Consider the following 20,810-nt stretch of genomic DNA (forward strand, 5'->3'; position numbering starts at 1 on the left):
GTTTACCTGTCAAAATTAAATTCCAAATTATTTTCGTAATTCCATAGAATGTGTCGTCGCGACCTTTCAGATTTTATTAGAATATGGATCGCCAGATTTTAAATGCTTTCGATTGAATGACAGCTTTCAGATACTGGCCTTGGTCTACATTTTGGAGTTTCAAATGTTTTCCGATTTCGTTGATAATGCAGGAAAGTCAGATATTCCTACGTTGATAGCAAGTGAACGTGAAACAATATTTTTAGAATTAGAATCTTTCTGAAAATTTACGTGAAATGTAACCTCTTGAGAGATGAATTTTAAATTGATTTTATTTGCTTTAATCGAATACACACAAACCAAAGCTGTCTTTAGAAGCTAATCGTTTACTTAGATTCATAGAACAATTATATTCAATTAAAAGTAACATAAAACCGCTGCAATTTACTGTTGGAAAGAAAGTTCACGATATTACTAGTGGTCTAACAGAAACTGTTAGTCATGCAAAGTAAATAAAAGGCATTTTAGAAAAGTACAAGGTAATTGTAACAACCTTACAATTACTCTTCATTTCCTTTCTCCTTTTAGTTGCATGTTAATTCACTTTGCATGTATAATATTGACTCGTGGAGCAAATTACCATACCTTGGTTCAGCTATCCTTGTCTAAAATACGTAGAACATTTTTTGAACACACTTTCATTCATTGTCAGTCGTGCCCAACTTCATATACATATATATATCTGTAGTACAATTGCCAAAATTGATCTCACGAGTAAAGTCTACGGATCGTTATCTTCCTGTGTAAGAAAAATCTAGGCCACGGGGTGATTTATACATTCCTCGTCTAATCGTCATTAGCTCCATAATTAGCACTGTTAAAGGCAAGAGACCGATGAAAGTATAAAGCCCTAAGTCGGTAGAGATAGTAAGAATCCAATTGAAGTTATGAACTAAACGCATAATGAGCTTGGAGGTAGCACTCCGAGACTCAAGTAAGTATTATTATATTATCATAAGCGGCTCTTCGTCGTCGACCCACGGACTCTATCGTCCAGCCTCGGTCGGAGTCACCTCCGACCCCTCGGCTAACTAATTTCATTCCGCAAGTCTTTAATTAGTATTCGTCGCGGAGCGTCCAAACTTTTTCACTAGAGGAGGGCTTGCAGACTTATCCTACCGAGACCGTTCACCCGTATTTGCATAGGCCAAATTCGCGGGGAACACTTTCTTGCTGGCCACCTTCACTACCTTAATATTCCTCGTTGGGATCCGTCTAAATTTCACATCCGGAAAAATGATTACCCGTTAATGAAATTGTGAATTTGCGTGTATGTCTGTGAGTAGAATGGGATAAGCCTTAGCTATACCTGGTGAACAATTTTTCTTGAGATTCAAAGCGTGCTAATTCCCAAAAATGTGTCTCGATGAAAAGAAAATTTAGGTACAATTTGAAATTGGAAAAATCGGATAAGAGAATCACGTGATGCTATCGAGTTGAAAATTTTGAAAATTTTATAACCTATAGTAACGATACTTATGACTAGACTTCGGACTTTATACATTTATGACGTAAAATAATATAGAAAACGTACATAAAATATATTAGGTTGTCCCGAAAGTTTCTTTCGCGAGTTGCACTCAATTATTTTATATGGTCGTGTTTATATAAATAGACAATCTAATTTCATGGATATTTATGTTGTAACAGTAATGGAGCAAAATGAATCGTGCACAATTCAGTAATGTAACATAAAACATAAAATATTGTGCATGTATTACTTATTAATGAAGCGAAAGAAACTTTTGGGACAACCTAATATATACATACAGTAAAGTCTCCTTAAATGCACAAGCTCGGGACTGGAACGGAGTTCTAGTGTAAACATGAAAGCTACTCGATTAAGGCCTATCATAGTGCTCTTTGCGCAAACAACAACCTATAACGCTAAATTGAACGGTAATGTTCATATATTTATAAAATTGTATACATAATGGTTTTATAACAAGAATCGTTCATATAAAATTTTATGTAAATCAATTAACATATAAAAAAGTTATGGTAAAGGGGTGAAGTGCCTTTAAAAATAGTGGACACGCTGAATGTAGAACGTTCAGTTTATTAAGGCCACGAAAAAAAAACGTGTTTGTACACCAAAGCATGTAATCGGATCTCGTTAACGGTACACGTAAAAGTAAACCATGGGCAGCGGTCCATTCGCCTAAGCAAATACAATAAGGCGCAATAAAAGACCGTGAATGAGTAGGTCGTATTGACTTTAGACGCGCGGAATTTTATTATAGCACGTTACATCCTCTTTTTTATATATATTTCCGCTCGTTTGCGTAGGCAGCGTTACACGGTGTCACCCGACAAACTTATTTTTACACAGTCTCCTTTCGTTCCGTCATTGATCTGTGTCATGCGTTCGCATTCATCCGTTTTATACGTTGAATAATTTTATTGTCTCCTTCGCGGACTAAATGGAGATCAGCGACGGTGACGCAGAGATAGTTGGAGCATCAGGAAAACCCAGCAATTGGGTTTCCATCATTGAAATACGGAATTTGTTAATATGTAGCGAATAGCAATATTTCGTTGTGGACTTATTGTTAGGCGTTTTGTCGTCGACAGAGCTGGCCATGGATTCAAGATTAATTTTATGGTAATTTATGAAAATAATAGTAATAAATATGATTGTATTTAATATTTCCTGTATTTTTGTTCGGAACATATTTATTTTACATATTTATTTATTTCAATTATTTCAACATTATTTCTTATTTTAATTTCAATTAAAGTTTGAGCAGGTCTGGTTTATAGTTATAGTATATGATCGTACACCGTATATTAGGGGATTCTCAACCTGTTAACTAGTTCCAGGAGTCACTCAGGAACTTCACGCAACACCAATAATGACCAATAATAACCAATAAGGAAGAAAATGTATCGATGGCGCGAAAATGACGCCACCTGTTATCACCCAACCTTCTCACCTATATTTTAATTACCCGTATAACGAATTTATCGTACCGAATATCAATATTTTTTGGTTCATTTCGTTTGAAAATAATTGAATGTACATAAATTGATAAATTTCGTTCCTCTGTGCGGAGTTGGGCGACGAATACGCGAAACTCGCGGACCTCTGTCGCAAAATGAAAATAAACATGGTTATGCCATTGGAGGATCGATGACTGGAGGGTATTTCTGTGCCGTAATAACTCTGGCGTCGTTTTGCGAAAGGAAAAAGGTTCTCGAAATCCACCTCGAGGTATCGATTAACAAACACTCGAACGAGCGAGCGTCGCCTTTGCAGAGCGCGCTTTGCGGGGCAACCGTTCGTGGTAAAACCGTTTCGAGCTTTCCTGAATGGCGCGGTGAAAGCTTTCTGTGCCGGACGAGCCAGCGAGTGCCGTAAAAGAGGCGGACTTTTCGAACTCGCCCGAGTAACGCGATCGTGCGCATCCATTTGTGAGCCGTAGAGTTTCGCCGACCTAATCGAATTCCGGTTGTGTTGGAGAAAATTCCGTATTCGTGAATGGCGGGCGCGATATTTAATTTCACCTGGCAGTTTCATATTCGCGTCGGACCATACTCGGGACATAAATATAACACCTGTGTGACGGGCCTCGCCGACGCTCGCGACTCTTCTAATTCCCTTTTGTTTCCGTTGCTGTGGATGCTTTACTCAGTTTCCCTCTCCGTGATTCTCTTTTTTATTACGAGGATCATTCAAATGTAAACTGGAATTTTTGTACACTGTAATGGGTGTAATACCTGGAATTTTTGTAGTTTAGGAATAAATGGATTTTAGGTGTTAATAATCGTAACATCGCAACAACATTTTGACGACACAATCTATCACGTTTTAACCTCTTAACCCACAATAATGTGTGACTTGTGAGATGAAATTCAGACCGAACGTAAACAGCACGAGCCAGACACGTGACCCGGAAGAGTGGACAAGCGAGTTTATACTGACTATGGCACTTGAAGTCCCAAATTAAATAATAGGGCAACGGGTAATAATCACGTATACTTTCATTTAACATCAAAATATCGGTTAAATTCTATAAAAAAAAATCCTTGAAAAACCCTTTATATCCGTTTGATCCATCTTTATCGTTGATACACTTTTCCCTTTCTAAACTTTTCTTATTTTTATTTTTACATATTTTCCTTTAAGATGTTTTGTTTCTCTAGAAGACTGTAAACTGAAGTTTACAATTGTCACTTGCTCTTTACTTGTTGAATTGCAGTTAATCTCTTTTCACAGTCATAACTAGGTTAAAGGTAAATATTTCTAATAAAAATAAAAATTATTCGCATCGCTATATTTTTGCCAACGATTTCTAAGTTTCTCCATTCTAGTTACAATAGTTCTGAATACCTAGAGCCGCCACGTTTTTTAAACGCGTTTTCAACAACTCTCTGATCGGGAAAGATTTTCCCTGAGGAAATCGTCCAGGTGTTCGAAAGAATGAAAATCTGTTAGTGACAAGTTGGATGAGCTAAAGTTTCATAATCCAGCTGGGTCAGTATTTTAAGAAGTTTTTCTAGTTATATATAGTACATCTAGTTCGCTATCCTTTGTGGCTATGATAGTTTTGCACCACAGAAATAAATGAAAACCATTATTATTTTAGAAATCAGTAATTCAAAACATATATTATGCTTTAAATATTTTTAGAATGTTCTGTTTGCTTTTGTTTTTGTTTTCTTTTTTGAAGGAATGCTGGTAATTAATTTTGAGGACCCATTATCATTTTGTCTGCGACTGTTTCAAGTAAAATCGATATGATTCAACAATTTTTCTTAGGCACGTTTTACCTTCATTTCCCAGTTACGTAAACGTTGACCTATATCACATATATCCTTATACAATCTTAAAAATTAGCTAATTAGGGGATGATCAAACCTCATTTACATGTATTAATTAAGTTTCTTTTCACTATCCCAGGCTCTCTATCGTGTCGTTTGCTTAGCGTACCAACAATCATGCACCACCGACGTACAACAAAGTTTTCAAGCAAATGTACGTGAGCACTCACCTTCGGATTTTGGTGCAGGTGGTTTGCGAGTCGCCCAATTCGTTCGAATACTTCTGCTACCGAGCCATTGTCCGTTCATGGCACCGATGGCACTTTCCGCTTCCTGAAACAATAACAGCAAAATTATATCTTGCAACTCGAGATAATTACTAATTATCAACAGCGCGATTCTGTATCGCACATGATGTGATAGTTTACAGGCGTGTTACCCTAAGACCTTAAATTCTAGCCTATTTAGAAACAATCTATAAATTATTGTTTGAAAAGGATTTCCTATCAAAGTATCCACTAATTATTAATTAGTCATATTAGTGTAATACCCGATAAAAACGAACTTCAGCAATCAAATTTCTTCTACCACTGAAAGTTTAAATTTTATGATTTAGTTTGTATTTTCCAATATATTTCTATGCAAGCATTTCCAATGGATTGGCGAAGTTTCCTGGATGAAAATTAGTTCAAACACGACCTCACTTGAAAGCATACGTATTTCTGGAGTTCAGGAGTGTTTCACCAGAAAAACTCGAAAATGCGTTAATAATAGTCTCATAATATACGTTGAATAACGTTCAAATTTTTCTTTTCATTACTGGATGAAATTTGAGCCATCCATTGCTTCCTGCTACCAATGTGAACATGTCCGAGGTGTTTTATCTCGTGACTTTGTAAATGCGCGTTACAGTATCTTTACCGACGTTTTTCGTTTGAATATTATCAAATGGTGGATCAGCGAGCAACAAGGAGTCACGAATGGTGTGTTATCTTGCATTAAAGAAGAGCCCCTGCAACTAGAATAAACAAAACGGTGAAGTATTACGACCAAAAGCTGGAAGTCGTAACTTCTGGTATATAAGATGGTAGCTGTAACCTTTATTTACAACTGCTCTGATTTGAGAAACGTAGCGCGCATGGATTGAGAAAAATGGACTATTACTGTGCTCCGTATGGAATGGGCTCAATAAATACGTGTACAATGACAAATATATACAGTATGTTTATTTATACGGCATCGCTCAAAAGTATGTGGAGACATTCTTAATTCCAATAATTAGCTGAAAAAGTTATGAAATCATTCATGAATTTCCCTAAACCTTCTGTACTCTATTTTCTACCGTGTCAAAATATATTTGACCAGTTATTCATTAAATATCTCACGTTTAATAATAAACGCTAATTATATCTTTATTTTTCATCCTCGTATCCACCACGTGTTCCCATGACTGCGTTTACAATTCTCGGAATCCTGGCGATTAATTTTTTTCTTATTCTTTATGAGTTAATACATATCGTTTCACTCAATATAATGCAGCATAAACACATCGCATATACAGAGTATCAGTATTATAGAGAAGAAGTGATTGCAAAACCGTCACGTGCCGATAGCAATAGCTCCGACGGCGCTGCAGTTTGCTCTCGAGAATGGTAATAAAACAGCCCCCTCCCCTCCGCATCCGTCTATCCATAAGTCCATTACACGATCCGTATGAAAAATAAGGGAAAATCGCAAGAGAGGGAGGTAAAAGAGACACAGCGCAGAAGCTGAGAAGAGCTAACGCAAAACGGTATTCGTACGTAAGGCGGCTGTAGAGGAGAAATGGATGTGGAATAACAGAGGGCGACATCGGTTGCGGCGCACACAGCCGCGTACCCCCGCGTAAATGCAAATGCTCGCGACAGTAGTAGTCGGACCGATGCGAAGAAGGACGGATAGGAAACCTAAAAATATTCCTGTCGCGAGGAATCCCCCGAAAAGGTTGACTGTTTGAAAAGCTCTTTGGGAGTACGTATGAAGAGGGGGTGTTTCCCTTTCCTTCAGCTAGCATTCCGGTCCCCCCCTTACCGCCATTTGCTCCATTTGGAGAACTCGTGGGCCCGCCTTTTGCCTCGTTCACCCAACTGTTACCATCCTCCGCTTTCCTCGCCATCATCGCCTCTTCTTTCCGTCTCCGGCGAACTTAGCATTGCGCCATCGGCATCGCCGTCACCTTCGACCAGCCCTCTTTCTCATCGTCCCGGTCCTTATTCCGCGTCATCCTTGCGCACCCTCGTGGGATAAAGTATTTCCGATTCGAATTTCCATTCCCGATATGATGCCGCACATTCGCGTGGTTAGCCTAGGTGGATCGGAAGACCGAATGCTCGCCTCTAAACCGATTCTAAACTACGGTCGATAAGTTGCCGTCTCCTAGCCCCCGACTCCTAACCCATGGCCGAGGAGGAATGGCTGAATCTACTTTCACAGCCCCTTCCACTTTCCGTGACCAGACCGTTTATACGACACACGGAGCCGTCCTACCGACCTCGTCGCCCAGGCCTGCCTAGTTCGAGCTGTCTAAGCACCCATCAAATCGAATTTCTTGCACGGCCAAAGACGGTATAGGCTGTTCGTGACGCCGTGCACCGACACCCGGGCTGCTTTACACGCATTACTGTGTCATGGCCCGGCAGCGACGGTAGCCAGCATCGGATTACGTGGCTTTAACAAAACTTGCGCCTCTTTACTTGGGGTCGAGACGAATAAACGCTTCTCATCGATGCGTTCCTATCGACCCACCCGCTCGCGTTCGGTGCGCGCCGAACCAACGATTGGATATTTTATGCGAATATTATGTCGACGGTGGAAAATTTTTGAATCAATAACCACGTGGAGATTAAGAATACGAAATGAATTTCTTACACCTCTCCGACGCTCTCTCCACGGGGATTTTATCGGTAGAAGGTTGTGAAAGAGTTTTTTTTTTTACAGTTTTCCTCCACTTTTTTTCATTCGATTTCGGCGGCGCACACGCTGCAGTGTTAGGCAAAATTGCGATTCATAAATAATGTTTTGTACAGTGAGACCGTCGCTTAAAGCAAATTCCTATAACGCGGCAGCGATATTGTGACTAAATAATAATAAAGGACATGAACCTTGTTCATTCATTCTCTGGATCGAATCTGTAGGTGAAGTTGATTCAATATGTGAAGACTGATACGTAATATCAAATACGCTGGCAAAACGAAGATGTTGGAACGTAAACATTTGAACGACTCGAACGATAACTAACGACAAAGATTATGGATATATTTTTAATTTTTCATAAAAATTATCATTTTTGCATTCAATTTTGTACGTATATTAATAATATATTTTCTTTAATCAATGACGTGTATACGTGACTCATTTTTTAAATAATGTAATAATATTTATATAATATAATATAATTATATGACTATATAATTTATTTTTTCATTTGAACAGCTCATAGAACACAAAAGTTCTCTAGAACGAAACGACGAAATATATCTTCGTAATCAATGTAATGAAAGCGAAAATGCCACATGTTCGACATTAATTTCGTGTCATTAATCGCAGTCGTTTCAATCATTATTAACGCAGCGACGTGGTCTTGCGGAACAAAAAGTAATAACGTTCAATTTATCGATCCGCAGTAAAGCTGTAAACAGTGAAAGCAACTATAATATCGTGCAAGGAATTCTAATACAGAATCGAATAATTTCAACGCTATTTTTCATTTAATACGCATCGATACGTAAATATTTTTGTGTAATGAAAACATCATCTGCAATTAAAAAACTGAACAAACCACTAACAAATATTAAATAATAATAACTACAAAATATTTTACTACGCTGGTTTGAGCTCGTTTGACAAAAGTTACTTTCCAAATATTTGGTTCAATCTTCCATAATATCGAAAGTAAATTGGTCTCCAGAGTGAGCGGGGTGTCGTGTTTGCATTTTTACATGTAACACAAAAGAATGCACCACTGAATGTACTTCCTGATTGCATACATTTTTTTATTAGATTACTGTGTTTATATTTGCAATAGAACAAAGCTTCCACTTGTTATTTACATAGCATTAAGTTTTCTGTTAAGTATCACCAGTGGTAAGCATACCTCTTAATCAGAAACATTGATGTATTATTGTGCTTAAACAGATTAATCAAAATAAGTTATAATCACGCAATAATTAATTCGATTTTTCTGTGTAATATAGTGACTATTATGAAATTACCTCTATTATAAAAATAACGCAGCAATCGATAAGATTTATCGATTCAGTAGTCCCAGAGATTACTCTCTACATACAAACAAATTTTACCTCTTTTTAATATTAGTATAGAACATGTATCAAACGTACACATATGTGTCAACATCCCTCAAGAAATTAAATACTCTCCCCTGTGTATACAAACATTTGCTGTGATTCTAGAAAATTGTCATTTCCCTCCCGTGTCTCCTGGGCCCTTCTTTCGATCGTGGGCCCAGGTAGCATGTACCCCCACCAAGCACTCTCATAGGCCTTGTTCAATACTCATTTAATATCGCGGTCTTGCGCAAGAGAGTCGAGGTCGGGGTAAAACGAGAATCCCGGGAATTCGCATTTCCTCGTAGATCTTAAGAGAGCCTGGATGTTGGACGCTCGGTGATCAGAACCCGCGATTTAGGTACGTGTATCCGAAGGATATAGTGGCGGGTAGGATACGGAGGCGAGAGAGAGAGAGAGAGAGCGGGGTCGGTTACCAGCGGGCGGAGGAGAAGAGGGAACTAGAGAAATTTTCGCGTGTTCTTCGAGGTTAACGGAGACACCCGGAAAATTTATACTTCGGCAATAGTAATACTGTGGGTGTGAGTCAGGTGCCGGTGGTGGTCCAGATCGATAGAACATTAAAACAGAGGGGAAACGAGAGGGTCTGTACCTTCGGGGCAGCAGCACCACCACCACCGACGAATAACCTCGCCATAAACGGAGAAACCTTCTTTTACTCAGCCGTACATCTAACTTCGTCGTGATTTACGTCGCGGATTTTGACGGGTCACGGTAAAAGTCGGTCCACTTTCCATCTCTTTCCCGAAAATTGGTGTAAAGCGTGACACGGCGTGCCCTCTTCTTTATTTAATCAACGGAAGTTCCGCGAGACGGCACGGATTCGAAAACTAACACCGCGCGGTGCCACGGAAATTTCTCGCCGACAGCCGAGGCAATAAATTTGAATATTTCCTCGAAATGGGACACCCTAGTTCCATAAGAGTTCCTAAACACGGAGACACGGAAAGTTTTAATTTCGATTGCAATTTTTAAGCCGCTCTTAACGTTATACCGGCGAATCGGGGTTCGACAGTGACGACGTTTTATTTCATGCTGGATCGTTCGTTTCGGTATAACTGTGCCGTTTCAGATTATTGCGCGCGTGTAAATCTCAAACTGAAATACGTTCCCGCGAAACTTTTCAAGTTTTTACTCGGGAACTTCTCTATTCACTGGGTCTGCACTTGATCAACTACAAACAATTCACTCGAGGCGGGGAATCGTTTTTCGTTTGTGCATTCGATTTTGAGCCAGTATTCTAGAATACAGTGTTCTACTTTCCTATTTATTCGTATTTAAAAAATGTACATAATTTATTTTTAGTGAAAGTAATAAAAATGAAATCTAATACATAGAGATTTTCCGCGTGTTTAGATAAAGCGAGACTCATAATTTATATAAGGTGTCTAAATATATTCAGCCAGTTCCATAAGTATCTGTAATAGTTTCTTGAAATAGTAATAGAATGTGTCTTGCCATAGCATCATTAAAATTATCATAAGTAAACGTTAAACGATAGTTAATAAATTATATATTCTTCAGAATGATTAAAAATTGACGTAAAATTTGATTTATCAATGACTATTGTTTCTAATATTTTGTTTCTAACTTAAGGAGATCAAATATAACTACAAAAAGAATTAGCTAATTGGAGGACGAGTAAACTACTTATTGTAGCTAAGGCTCACGTTCTAAATAAGAGTCATTATCTTAGCTACAATTTTACAGAATTGTAAAAAGTTGTGACGAATCATTCTAACAAGTAAGGGATCGAATTTTTCTATAACTTACCGCTTTTTTAACAAAGGAGACAAAGCCATATCCCTTGGACTTAAGTGTTTGTGGATCTCTGACGACTCTGCAATCTCTGTAACAAAAATATAGTAATATTCGTTAGATAGAAGCTCTTGTTACAAACTCGTGTAAAATGACAAAGTTAAATTTTAATCGAATGCCACATGCAAGTACTGGAAAATTAAGGTGAAATTTTACTTCATCGCAATAAAATTATATCGTAATCTATTAGAGATCTAAATTGCAGAAATATTTCATATGTGAAATTTATTGAATCAACTTGCATATTTTCTGATATCTATCAATAGGTGTATTAGTATAGGATTAGTATAAGGTCGAAGAGTATTATTTCTTTTTTATTTTATATTCTGTATGTGTTATTCTACCACGTGAAAATTCCTTTATCTGAACACGTTTATCCCCCAATTGGTTTACAGAACGGAAATTATACTTTACTCGACTTATAAGAAATAAAATGGTTCTTATATTTCTCCCATTGAAATTCACTTAATTTGTTACCGCGATTTAATAACGCTCGGACGAAGGGCTCAATTTATTTCACGTGCCAGCGAATTTCGAAGCGTTTGTATTCCGTCGAAAGCTGCCAATAACATTGTAAAGCGAGTTTGGGCTCGGTCGCTGGACGGGCTCAAATTCTTCACCATAATTAAGATTCCAGTAGTGCCTGGCGGACGAAATTAGGAATACTCGGGCACGGGGTGTAGCCGGTAGCCCTGAGTCGTTCTTTTTCGGCTTAAATAAAATATTCTTTCGGCCGATGGAGTCTGGCATGCGGTTCGAATGAAATTCTAGGTTATGGACCTGTTTAATTCCTCGACACGCTTCGCGGTGATCGTCGAAATTTTCGCCGGCCGCATGTTCGGGAATTCTGAGAGGTTCAGTTTTTATGGGAACGTACGCTATGCGCTTTGGCTAGATGAGCAATAAAAACATACATCGATGTTCATAATACCTTTTATGGATAACATTCCGGTATTCGCCTTTACGCGAAAGAATTTAGAGCGTGAAGATATATCCTTGAGATTATACGGACCGAAGCACTTAAAATCGGTTACCTGTGTAACTTTTGGCGATAAAAAAAAGTGTTTCGCCCGATGTTGGCCGGCTTTTAGGAAGGAGCATGATTTGATGGCAGTAGTTTTATTGTTGGCGTAGTTTTAAAGGAGATGGGAAGATAAATTTCCCCTTAAGAGGGTACACGCTGTTGCCATAGACGAATTTCAAGATTCTTTCTTTATTTTACTACGCAAGTATTGAACTTATTATACAATTTTGTTTAATAAGATACATTTAGAAATGAGTGAGCGAAGAAGCACAGTAATATCAAGAAACAGAAACTGAAGGTGACGTTATAATTCTATCAAGGGCGCCACAGAGAATTTTCCAAATAAAACGAAGTTAGGAATACTTTGCGCCGATTAAGCGCGACAAGATGGGAAGGTCTCATCCATTTTATTCCCACTTTTGTTAAAAATTCTGAACAAGAACATTCGAAACAAGAGTGGACGGTCGCTAATTGCTTCTTTCCATCCTCATAATTTGTACGATACTTCAAGAAAAGAGGGCGAAAAAAGGTAATAACTTTCGGTAAATAAAAAACCGAAGGAGAAAGTGCACGGACATTAGTTGCGCTGAAGGTATAAAGGATTTAATAGTATAAGAAATCCATCAAGTTCGTTGTAAATGCATTAAAATGATTAAAGAGGTGGTGGTTTTCCACGTTATTTTTATCTTCGTTACAGCCTTCCGTGTCGCTTCCTCGAAATGAAAGGACCTGGCCCTTTCCGTAGGCGAGCAATCATTAGACACGTAAAGCGTGGAACATTTATCGTGACTTAACTTATTATGCTTAAAAGGCTTGGCGAAGAATATTTTCCATAACGAGAATGAATGACATTAAACAAAGAAGCAGTTTATAACGGGGACACAAGCGAGAAGCAGAACAAAAAAATCAGACAAATACCTTGGTTTAAAGCTTTTACACGTGCTTGATTTCCATCGCGTCAGATCGGTTGTAAAAACCGAAATAATTCGAATAACCTCTGCGAAATTCTAACGGCATGTTTGTAAATATGTTTACATTCGAAAAATGAAAAAAAAAAATAATTAATTGTATGAAAGTGTCACAGTAGAACGACTCGTTAAAGGAGGAATTTTAACATACAATTAAGAGAAACTGAGTTATCACCACCACAGTTTATGTTCCTTCGGCTCGAGCGACCTGTCGACTCAAACAGCCAGCAGCTGTAAAATTAAAAACCTGCTGGTCGAGTTTCAAAGCAATGCCGCAAGCGTATTCTAATACTAATGCAAACTAATAACTTTCATACAGGACCGTGACAAGGCAGGAGCACAAGAAGTACGGACACCTGGCTGTCATGTTATGAGAGCATACACTGACGTCATTAAAAGTTTCAAAATTAAATTAAATATTTAAAAAATGTACGTATTACTTTTGTATATAATAATGTTATTTAAGGTTTGTAATTCGTATTATAATTACGTTATAATAATATTATTTTCTCAAATTGTCTGATGATGCATGTATACATGGTGATTCCTTTATATCCATATATCCCCTTATACTAATTCATATTTAACCTTATGATAATACTCTTATTTCACCACAATGGAAAATATATACGATGGAATATATAAAATTGAAATATCTCCTAAACGATTAGTTTTTCGACATACATTAGGTCAGTACTTTTTTATAAAGTATGTCTAGCTACTACTACTCATACTATTTAAAAAAAAACAAAGTTGACCTTCGTATATCCTTCACACGTCCACCTACGGAAAAACTAATAACACCTGAAAAATTTTTCGCTACATGCCACAATACCGAAGTTATCAACATGTCAAAATCGGCTTAGACATCCTGTATGATAAGAAGAGTCCAGAAGTATTCGCGCCTGTTAATCATTACTCGCAGCTTCTTTAGTAAATTTCTAAGCACGCCATTAGGCGCGCATTAGTTCATCTCAAACATTTCTTAAGAACTGCAATACAAACGAAATAACGAAGCTTCCTTCGAGGGTTCCACGGTGGTTCCCGAATCGCGCCATTGTTTTCCGCGACTTTTCAGTGAACGCCGGCGAATGTCACAGTATACCAGCATGAGTAATAGTCAATATAAGTTAGATGTAGAGCACGCCAGTCGCATATGTCGTTGCCCACACTTCAAGTCTCCCACCCTGCGTTCTTCCGTATTCGATATAGCCACGAGTGCCCCCTCGTCCCCCGCTTCACGTTCTCATTGCGCGTTTTATCCACCATCCCCCGCCGTCCGGCGTTCTCTTTCGCTTCCCTCTTTTCGTGTGCGCTCTCCACGACGAACGAAACAATCGCCGTCCCGTGGATTTACGTTTTCACTGGTAAAAATCGTAAATTAATGCACGGTTATTGACGCGATAAATCTCGAAATTTAATTCAAGTTCCATCGAGAGCTGTCCGGCCGACACCCTCTCCCTTCCTTTTTTGGTCAGTCATATAGCCGCGACAATGGCCGAGCTTCGTACCGTGAACGACAAAGCCCAGATAGGATAAAGAGTTAGTTTTGGATTTATTGCCTCGGCGGGCCGGCCGAACTGGACGTACGTCAGAATGGAAACGCGGGTCGAAGTCGATGATTCAAATTCCACATCGTAGACACCGCGTCCGGTCGAACGAAAGCTATGCATGTCTTTCACCCTATCAATTCCAAAGTTTTTATTCTGCATAGCTGTCGCACCGCTCGTCGCGTCGAGTTTTATTTATTGGCCTGAGCTCGTTCGCGTTTTAAACCTAAACGTCCGCGAAAAGAAAATTATCCCTTCTGAATGGCGGTTCTATCGGTACGACGTTTTATAAAACGGCTGTTTGCTTGAATAATTGATGTATACGTTTACATACAGCAATAAAAATATCCAAGTAATTAAAAAATATTTGACTATGGAAAATAACAGAAGTATCACGTTTCAAAGCAATTCTGTATTGGATCGCGTAGTTAATTTGTTGTATTGAACGTTTCATTTACCTGCGTAAGTAACAGTTCAACTAAATTACATGATTTCATACGTTTTATTCATTAAAATAACGATTTCCGTTTCTCGTTTAGAATTATTTTCAAAACAAACATGAAAGACGCTTTTCTTTCGCTAAAACATTTAAATGTTTCAGTCAATAAAAATACTATACACGTATGTGTGTATGCGTAACAAAGATTTTTGAAACAATCTATTTTTAAAATCGTGTCAAACGTATAATCCTCGCAAAAATAGAGTCAATTCTTTTTTGTTTGATTCGGGTTAAATCGAATTCGTGTAAAAAAGCAATGGAGTGAAGTAAATGCTTGTCTTTTTTTACATATATATAAAAAAGAAAAGTTAGATTGAAAACGGGATCTAGTTTTCTCTAAAAAAAAGTTGTGGACCGATACAATCTTGTCCTCTTTTTATCAGCGAACCGTGTTCCTAACCCGCAAAACTTTTACGCGTTAACTGTCATCCCTTCATCCTTTCCATCCCCCTGTTAGTAATCTGTGGCAACCTAGATGCTATAGAAGCCGTTTTTCTCGTCGTTATCGGCGGATAACTCAAACTCATTAATTACCGCCAATAGAAAGAAAGATGCGTCAGCGCGAAAATCTTTGAAGCACGAAATCCGCGTCCTTATCATAGTACAGGTACGACGGGAACTAAACGCGAACCGCAGAATGTCTTCGAAAGAGTGAAAGCGTGAAGGATGTCGCGGCATATGAAAGCTCGTTGGATGAGTTTAATCAATCTGCTCTCTAATAACTCGGGCAACGCTCAACGCTATGCTCCTGTGGTCCCATCGTCATCGCTCATCTTGGATTTATCGTCTCTACATTTTTGAGACATTGGACCATCCGCATCATTGGTGCACGACCGTTTCTGACAAAGAAAATAAAATACAGTTTTATGCAGGCCAAGTTACGAATAAGGTCAAATGTAAGATAGGAATATATTAAAAAAACAAAGTCCCGGTGCTTTCTATTGGGAAATGGTAGTTGCGAAACGTAAACCTTTTATGTCCCCAAACAAGAGAAGATGGGCTTGCACCATTCTCGTAATGACCGACCAATATAAGCCCTCTAATAATATAAGATGGCGTACAGCGTTGGATCGACGAGTTCGCGAAGAATGAGGGACGTTCGATATCTCGGTAGTTCTTGAATCAAGTCATCGGGCGAACTAGACGGCGCGCGGCGGAGTTATCGCGCTGTCGGTAGAAACCATTCCGGTATCGGATGAAAACGAAAGGAAGTGCGGGCAGGGGGCGGAAGTGGAAGGGGGAAGTTTGCTTACTTTTCACTAAGTGCACTCAATGCCGAACGCGCGAACTAATTGTCGGTAGGATAGGTTGGCCCCAGTAATGGCGGGGTTGGGCAGAGGTGGATAGGGTTGGGACAAAGTCGTGTGCTCGCCTGCTACCCAGGGACTCTCGAAGATTCTAAAGTGGGCTTCGATTTCGAGATCGCGATAAATGAAACGGGTTGTCGTGGAAACGTTCCCGTTCTACCGTCTCCGTCGAGCCATTCGTATTTTTGTCCTTGTAAACCGCTTATTAATGTCCCCGACGGTACGACACGACCGCGCTGATTGCGAATACTTCCTTCTTTTTTCTGTTCCTTTTTTTTTAAAGCTATTTCTCACGAAATTCGTCGGGGTTATACTTGGCCGAATAGCAGCCGGTAACGTCGATCGAAACCAGAACCTCGCGGGATTGATTTATGGTGCTTATGAAATTTCATACGTCGTGATGCGAATAATCTCAATCAGGGCACACGCGTGACTAAAATGACCTAACATGAATTATTTGAGATTCTCCTATGCGGGCGCGCATCTACACCGAGTCACGAATGTATTCCTAACCGTTGAACTTTTCATTCCAAACGATTCGCGCTTTGTAGAGGATACGATAAAAAAGTTATTGGCATCGCGTTACCTGCTCCTCGAAATCAAATAACTCTTGTTCGATAAGTAAGCGAATTATTCAGGTGGCCTGTTTTAAATGCCTCGCCCTGTATATGATGTAGAGGAATACGAAGGAATACGAGGGAAATTTGACGAAAATAGAATCTCAATTGTCTGAACTAATTACGGCTCGCTGTGTACGAATGATTGAGCAATTGTGTTTGCATCCCAAGAAAGATCGTTTTTTGCAGAACTCCGCATGGAATCAAAATGGAACACTTGAAACAAAGATCTCGTAAGTTTTATTATTCTTCCTTTTCATTTCTCGATTTTCTTCAGCTGCCAATTATCATATTCTCTTTAATGAAATCACATCAATGGAATTACTTTCCATTTGAGTTTCAAACCCTCTCGATTCTGTTTTTCAAGGTTTTTATATGTTAGGATACGTGGAAATATTATGAGATTTGTAATGCACATTTTAATGAAATTATTGTGAAAATACTTATTGCTCTGCCATAAGACGAAATAGATCACAAATGTGATCTATTAAATAAACATCTGCAATGATTATTATTAGATCATAGTAAACTTCGCTCATGAGATTGAACATAATAGAATAGAAAATATTGCTTTCAAAAGTCTACTTGGACAAAGTGATACATTAATGTATATAAGGACATTTTATTGAATATCATTTATTATTATATATCAAGGTTCAAAGTTTCAAAGTTTCAAAGACGCTAATCTCAATAATCTCATCATTTTTTACTCACTATCATTTTCCAATATCTTACATTTGTCTCATTAGAATTTCTAAAGCATAATGTAGTGCGCAAAGCTGTGAGCATTTTCTTCATCTTGTTCAGTTCATCATTGTATTTTATTCCACCGCTTTTGTCTCTAACAGTAATTTATTCCACGGGTCTAAGCACATGACTTTGCGAAGTAATGGCGCCTCTTTAACCCTTTGACTGCGACCCTTTGAGGACGTATATCCGTCCTCGAAAATTAAGCTCAGAGAAATTTCTAAATTCGTCAAATCAATTTCATATAGAGACTGATAGGATAAAACTTTCTCGTATTTACAATTTATTCATCTGTCGAATTTCAAAACTAAAAATTATAAACATAAAAGTCCTTTTTACCGAAATTTAACTATATTTTAAAATAGAAATCGTTGTAAGTGCACTTGACACGTGTACTTTGTAAATTTCGCACTGCAAATTTTTGAAAAACTTCTTCGAACATTAAGGAACAATTATCTCACTGAAAGTTGTTTCGAATGCGAACTTCCCTCGATACTTTCTAACGGTGAAAATGTAAAGCATCGTTAGCTGACAATTACTCATTTGCAATTAAACATCAGTAAACAGTAATGGTATATTAATAACAAGAATAAAGCTAAATAAAATTAGTTAATGTTGTTCTCATGAAAAATTAATGTTAATGTATTTTATATAATAAGACGACGCGTAATCGTCGTTCCAAAGTAATATCACGAGCAGGTAATAGCCTGCTGACTGCGGGTTCCGCGAGTAGTATAATGCACTATTACATAATTACTGTGCAACCCCCAGCAGTTTGGAGTGGTTCGTCTTATTTAACTTCTCGGTAAATGTAATTATTCTATTTACTTTAGAGGCAAATACAACACCGAGCTTTGCGTCGAATAATTTGCCTTTCAGTCCTTTTTAAATTTGACTTCTCGAGCAGTTGGAGATGTCTTTAGATTAAGGAACCAGGGTAAATGAGACTGATTATCGCAAGATTGTTTTGCCCTCAACGACGAAAATGTTTCGAACCTGGCAGCAAGATAAATTTGCGCCGTAGAATTTGTGAACGCCATTACCATTTGGATCCCATCTTATGGTATTATATCTAGTATGTACAATACTTAAATGGAAATTTATTCCCATATGTCTTGAATAAAATTTATTCGAATAACGTCCAACTCAGATGATAACCACGTAACTATGATAGACGAACACAAGTGTAAATGAAAATAGAATTGAAACTAAAATCACGACGCAACTTTGAATAGGAACGAACGAAAGTCGTTTGAAAATTTCTATTGTCTACGGTAGTTATATGCGAGAATACAGCGTCAAATATTGTTCGTACAATAGTCGAGCGGATAAACATCGTCCATTGATAATGTCTCGCACGTAATCAAATTAATGTAAAACAATCAAACGTTGAACGATACTCGACTCGCAGTCAATAACGTGGTGCGGTGGCATTGTAGAAACGCGGCATCCTCGCCGACCATTATATGCCCCCTTTTTATCCCTGTTCACTGATTTACCTTTCGCCCCTATCATCCTCATCCCCCTTTCGTCGTTCACCTCTATAACGAAAGGGTTAACCGGGTATAGCGTAAGCGAGATTATTGCCTAGATAACTGGAAAATTAACTGCAAAATGCGCTGTTTTAGTCCCAGCTAACGGGGTTATGATAATTTTAATAACATATTTATTGCTCCCCGACTGTCCACGGCGGAGTGCACAAAAGGCTACACGGGCAATTCGTAGGCGAGGTCCGATAACGCGCTGCTGATTACGCTCGCGCTATTTTGCGAACTTCGTCGGCGCCGAATTCGTTCGGGCGACAAGCCAAGTATCGGGAATTTATGGGCTTCCTCTGCACCGGTGCGTGATATGCGTATAATGTTTACGATATTACGCGACTCGCATTGTCGTTTCTCTAATTTGTTCGCTTTTAATCGCGGATAATAGCTATTCAGGGGAATTAAGGAACGTAATGGTTTCATTTTTTCTTTTGATACTACATTTCATGGAAAATAAATGGTACGAGTTTAAAAAAAACTGACTAACATGTTTTGGAAACATGGAAAAGAATGCTGATTACATATTTCTAAAACACTTAAAGCTACGTCCCCCCCCCCTCCGTCCCTCCCTCCATTGGTATACTCGAATCTGTGTCTTAATTGGTTCCAACTAATTAGAACAAAGTAAGATTGACGGAAAGGAGATAATGCTTACGAACGCTAACGCCAGTAGAATTAGCGAGTAATAGTCAGACATAATATAGGCGAGTAATAAATCGTGTACTTGACATTGGTTATTCAAAATTGATTTGCTTGAGGATTACGTCTTGCATAACAACATTTTTTGTATGTTTTAAAATAATGTACATTTTATGTTTAACTTACAATAAAACAACAAAATTTAATCGATACGTTCCATCAGGCCCCAAGTAGAAGGAATAAAGTTTGATAGTATTATAAACACACAAAGGATTGAAAGTGCCATAATACTTCGAAAATGTACACCAATTAGCTTCATTCGATCTATCAATTGCATAGAATTATTGGCAAGATTGTTTACATATAAAATGTTTTCCAAAAGAGTTTTTAGAATTTTACTTTTCAATCAAACATAAGTGGTACAAAATATATTTGATTCTTCTTTTTGAAGTAAGAGTAGGGATGATTACAATTGAACGTGAAAGGTGACGTCATTACAATAGCCATCGTGACCACGCCGCATATTTTGTTAATAAACGTCCCGAAGCCCCTTTTGGAATACCTTTTACAATGGTGATCTCAATTCCATTTCAACAGTGTTTGCACATTCAGTTTGCAAGCATTTTATCACCTTTGCAAGAGGCAGATCCGGAAACCGAAATGGGTGTATGGATGTGTGTCATGCGAGTTAGCGATGGGTTTTACTGACGCTCGTTTTACGAACGTATCGCTATCAACGGGTGACGTACGCGTTGTAACGACAGCAGTATTCTACACGCTGTCGAATTGCCAACACTCGAAAAAGGCTATTAGCCGGTGTAGTACCTTTGTTTTGAGTCGTGGAAAGAACGTCTATTTTCTCTTTCTCCATCTCCCTTTCCTCGTGTCATTCTATTTTGAGCCACTTCGCGATTTTCTGCCTGGTAACTGCAATGCTGTTTTATGACATTTAAA

The 20,810-nt window shown here is 38.3% G+C and overlaps 1 protein-coding gene across 6 annotated transcripts in view; it reads right to left on the reverse strand.

Annotated features, from left to right (window-relative positions):
* LOC128881777 (nucleolysin TIAR) overlaps positions 1 to 20,810 on the reverse strand; it is a 504,665-nt gene that overhangs the window by 49,072 nt on the left and 434,783 nt on the right. For all 6 annotated transcript variants that reach the window (XM_054133116.1, XM_054133088.1, XM_054133097.1 and 3 more), the window contains 2 exons: positions 10,920 to 10,995; positions 5,034 to 5,136 (listed from right to left, as the gene is read on the reverse strand). In XM_054133116.1, the coding sequence (XP_053989091.1) occupies positions 5,034 to 5,136; positions 10,920 to 10,995 (179 nt within the window). The remainder of the gene's footprint in view (positions 1 to 5,033; positions 5,137 to 10,919; positions 10,996 to 20,810) is intronic.

Source organism: Hylaeus volcanicus, chromosome 1, assembly GCF_026283585.1.
Source record: "Hylaeus volcanicus isolate JK05 chromosome 1, UHH_iyHylVolc1.0_haploid, whole genome shotgun sequence".
Lineage (NCBI taxonomy): Eukaryota > Metazoa > Arthropoda > Insecta > Hymenoptera > Colletidae > Hylaeus > Hylaeus volcanicus.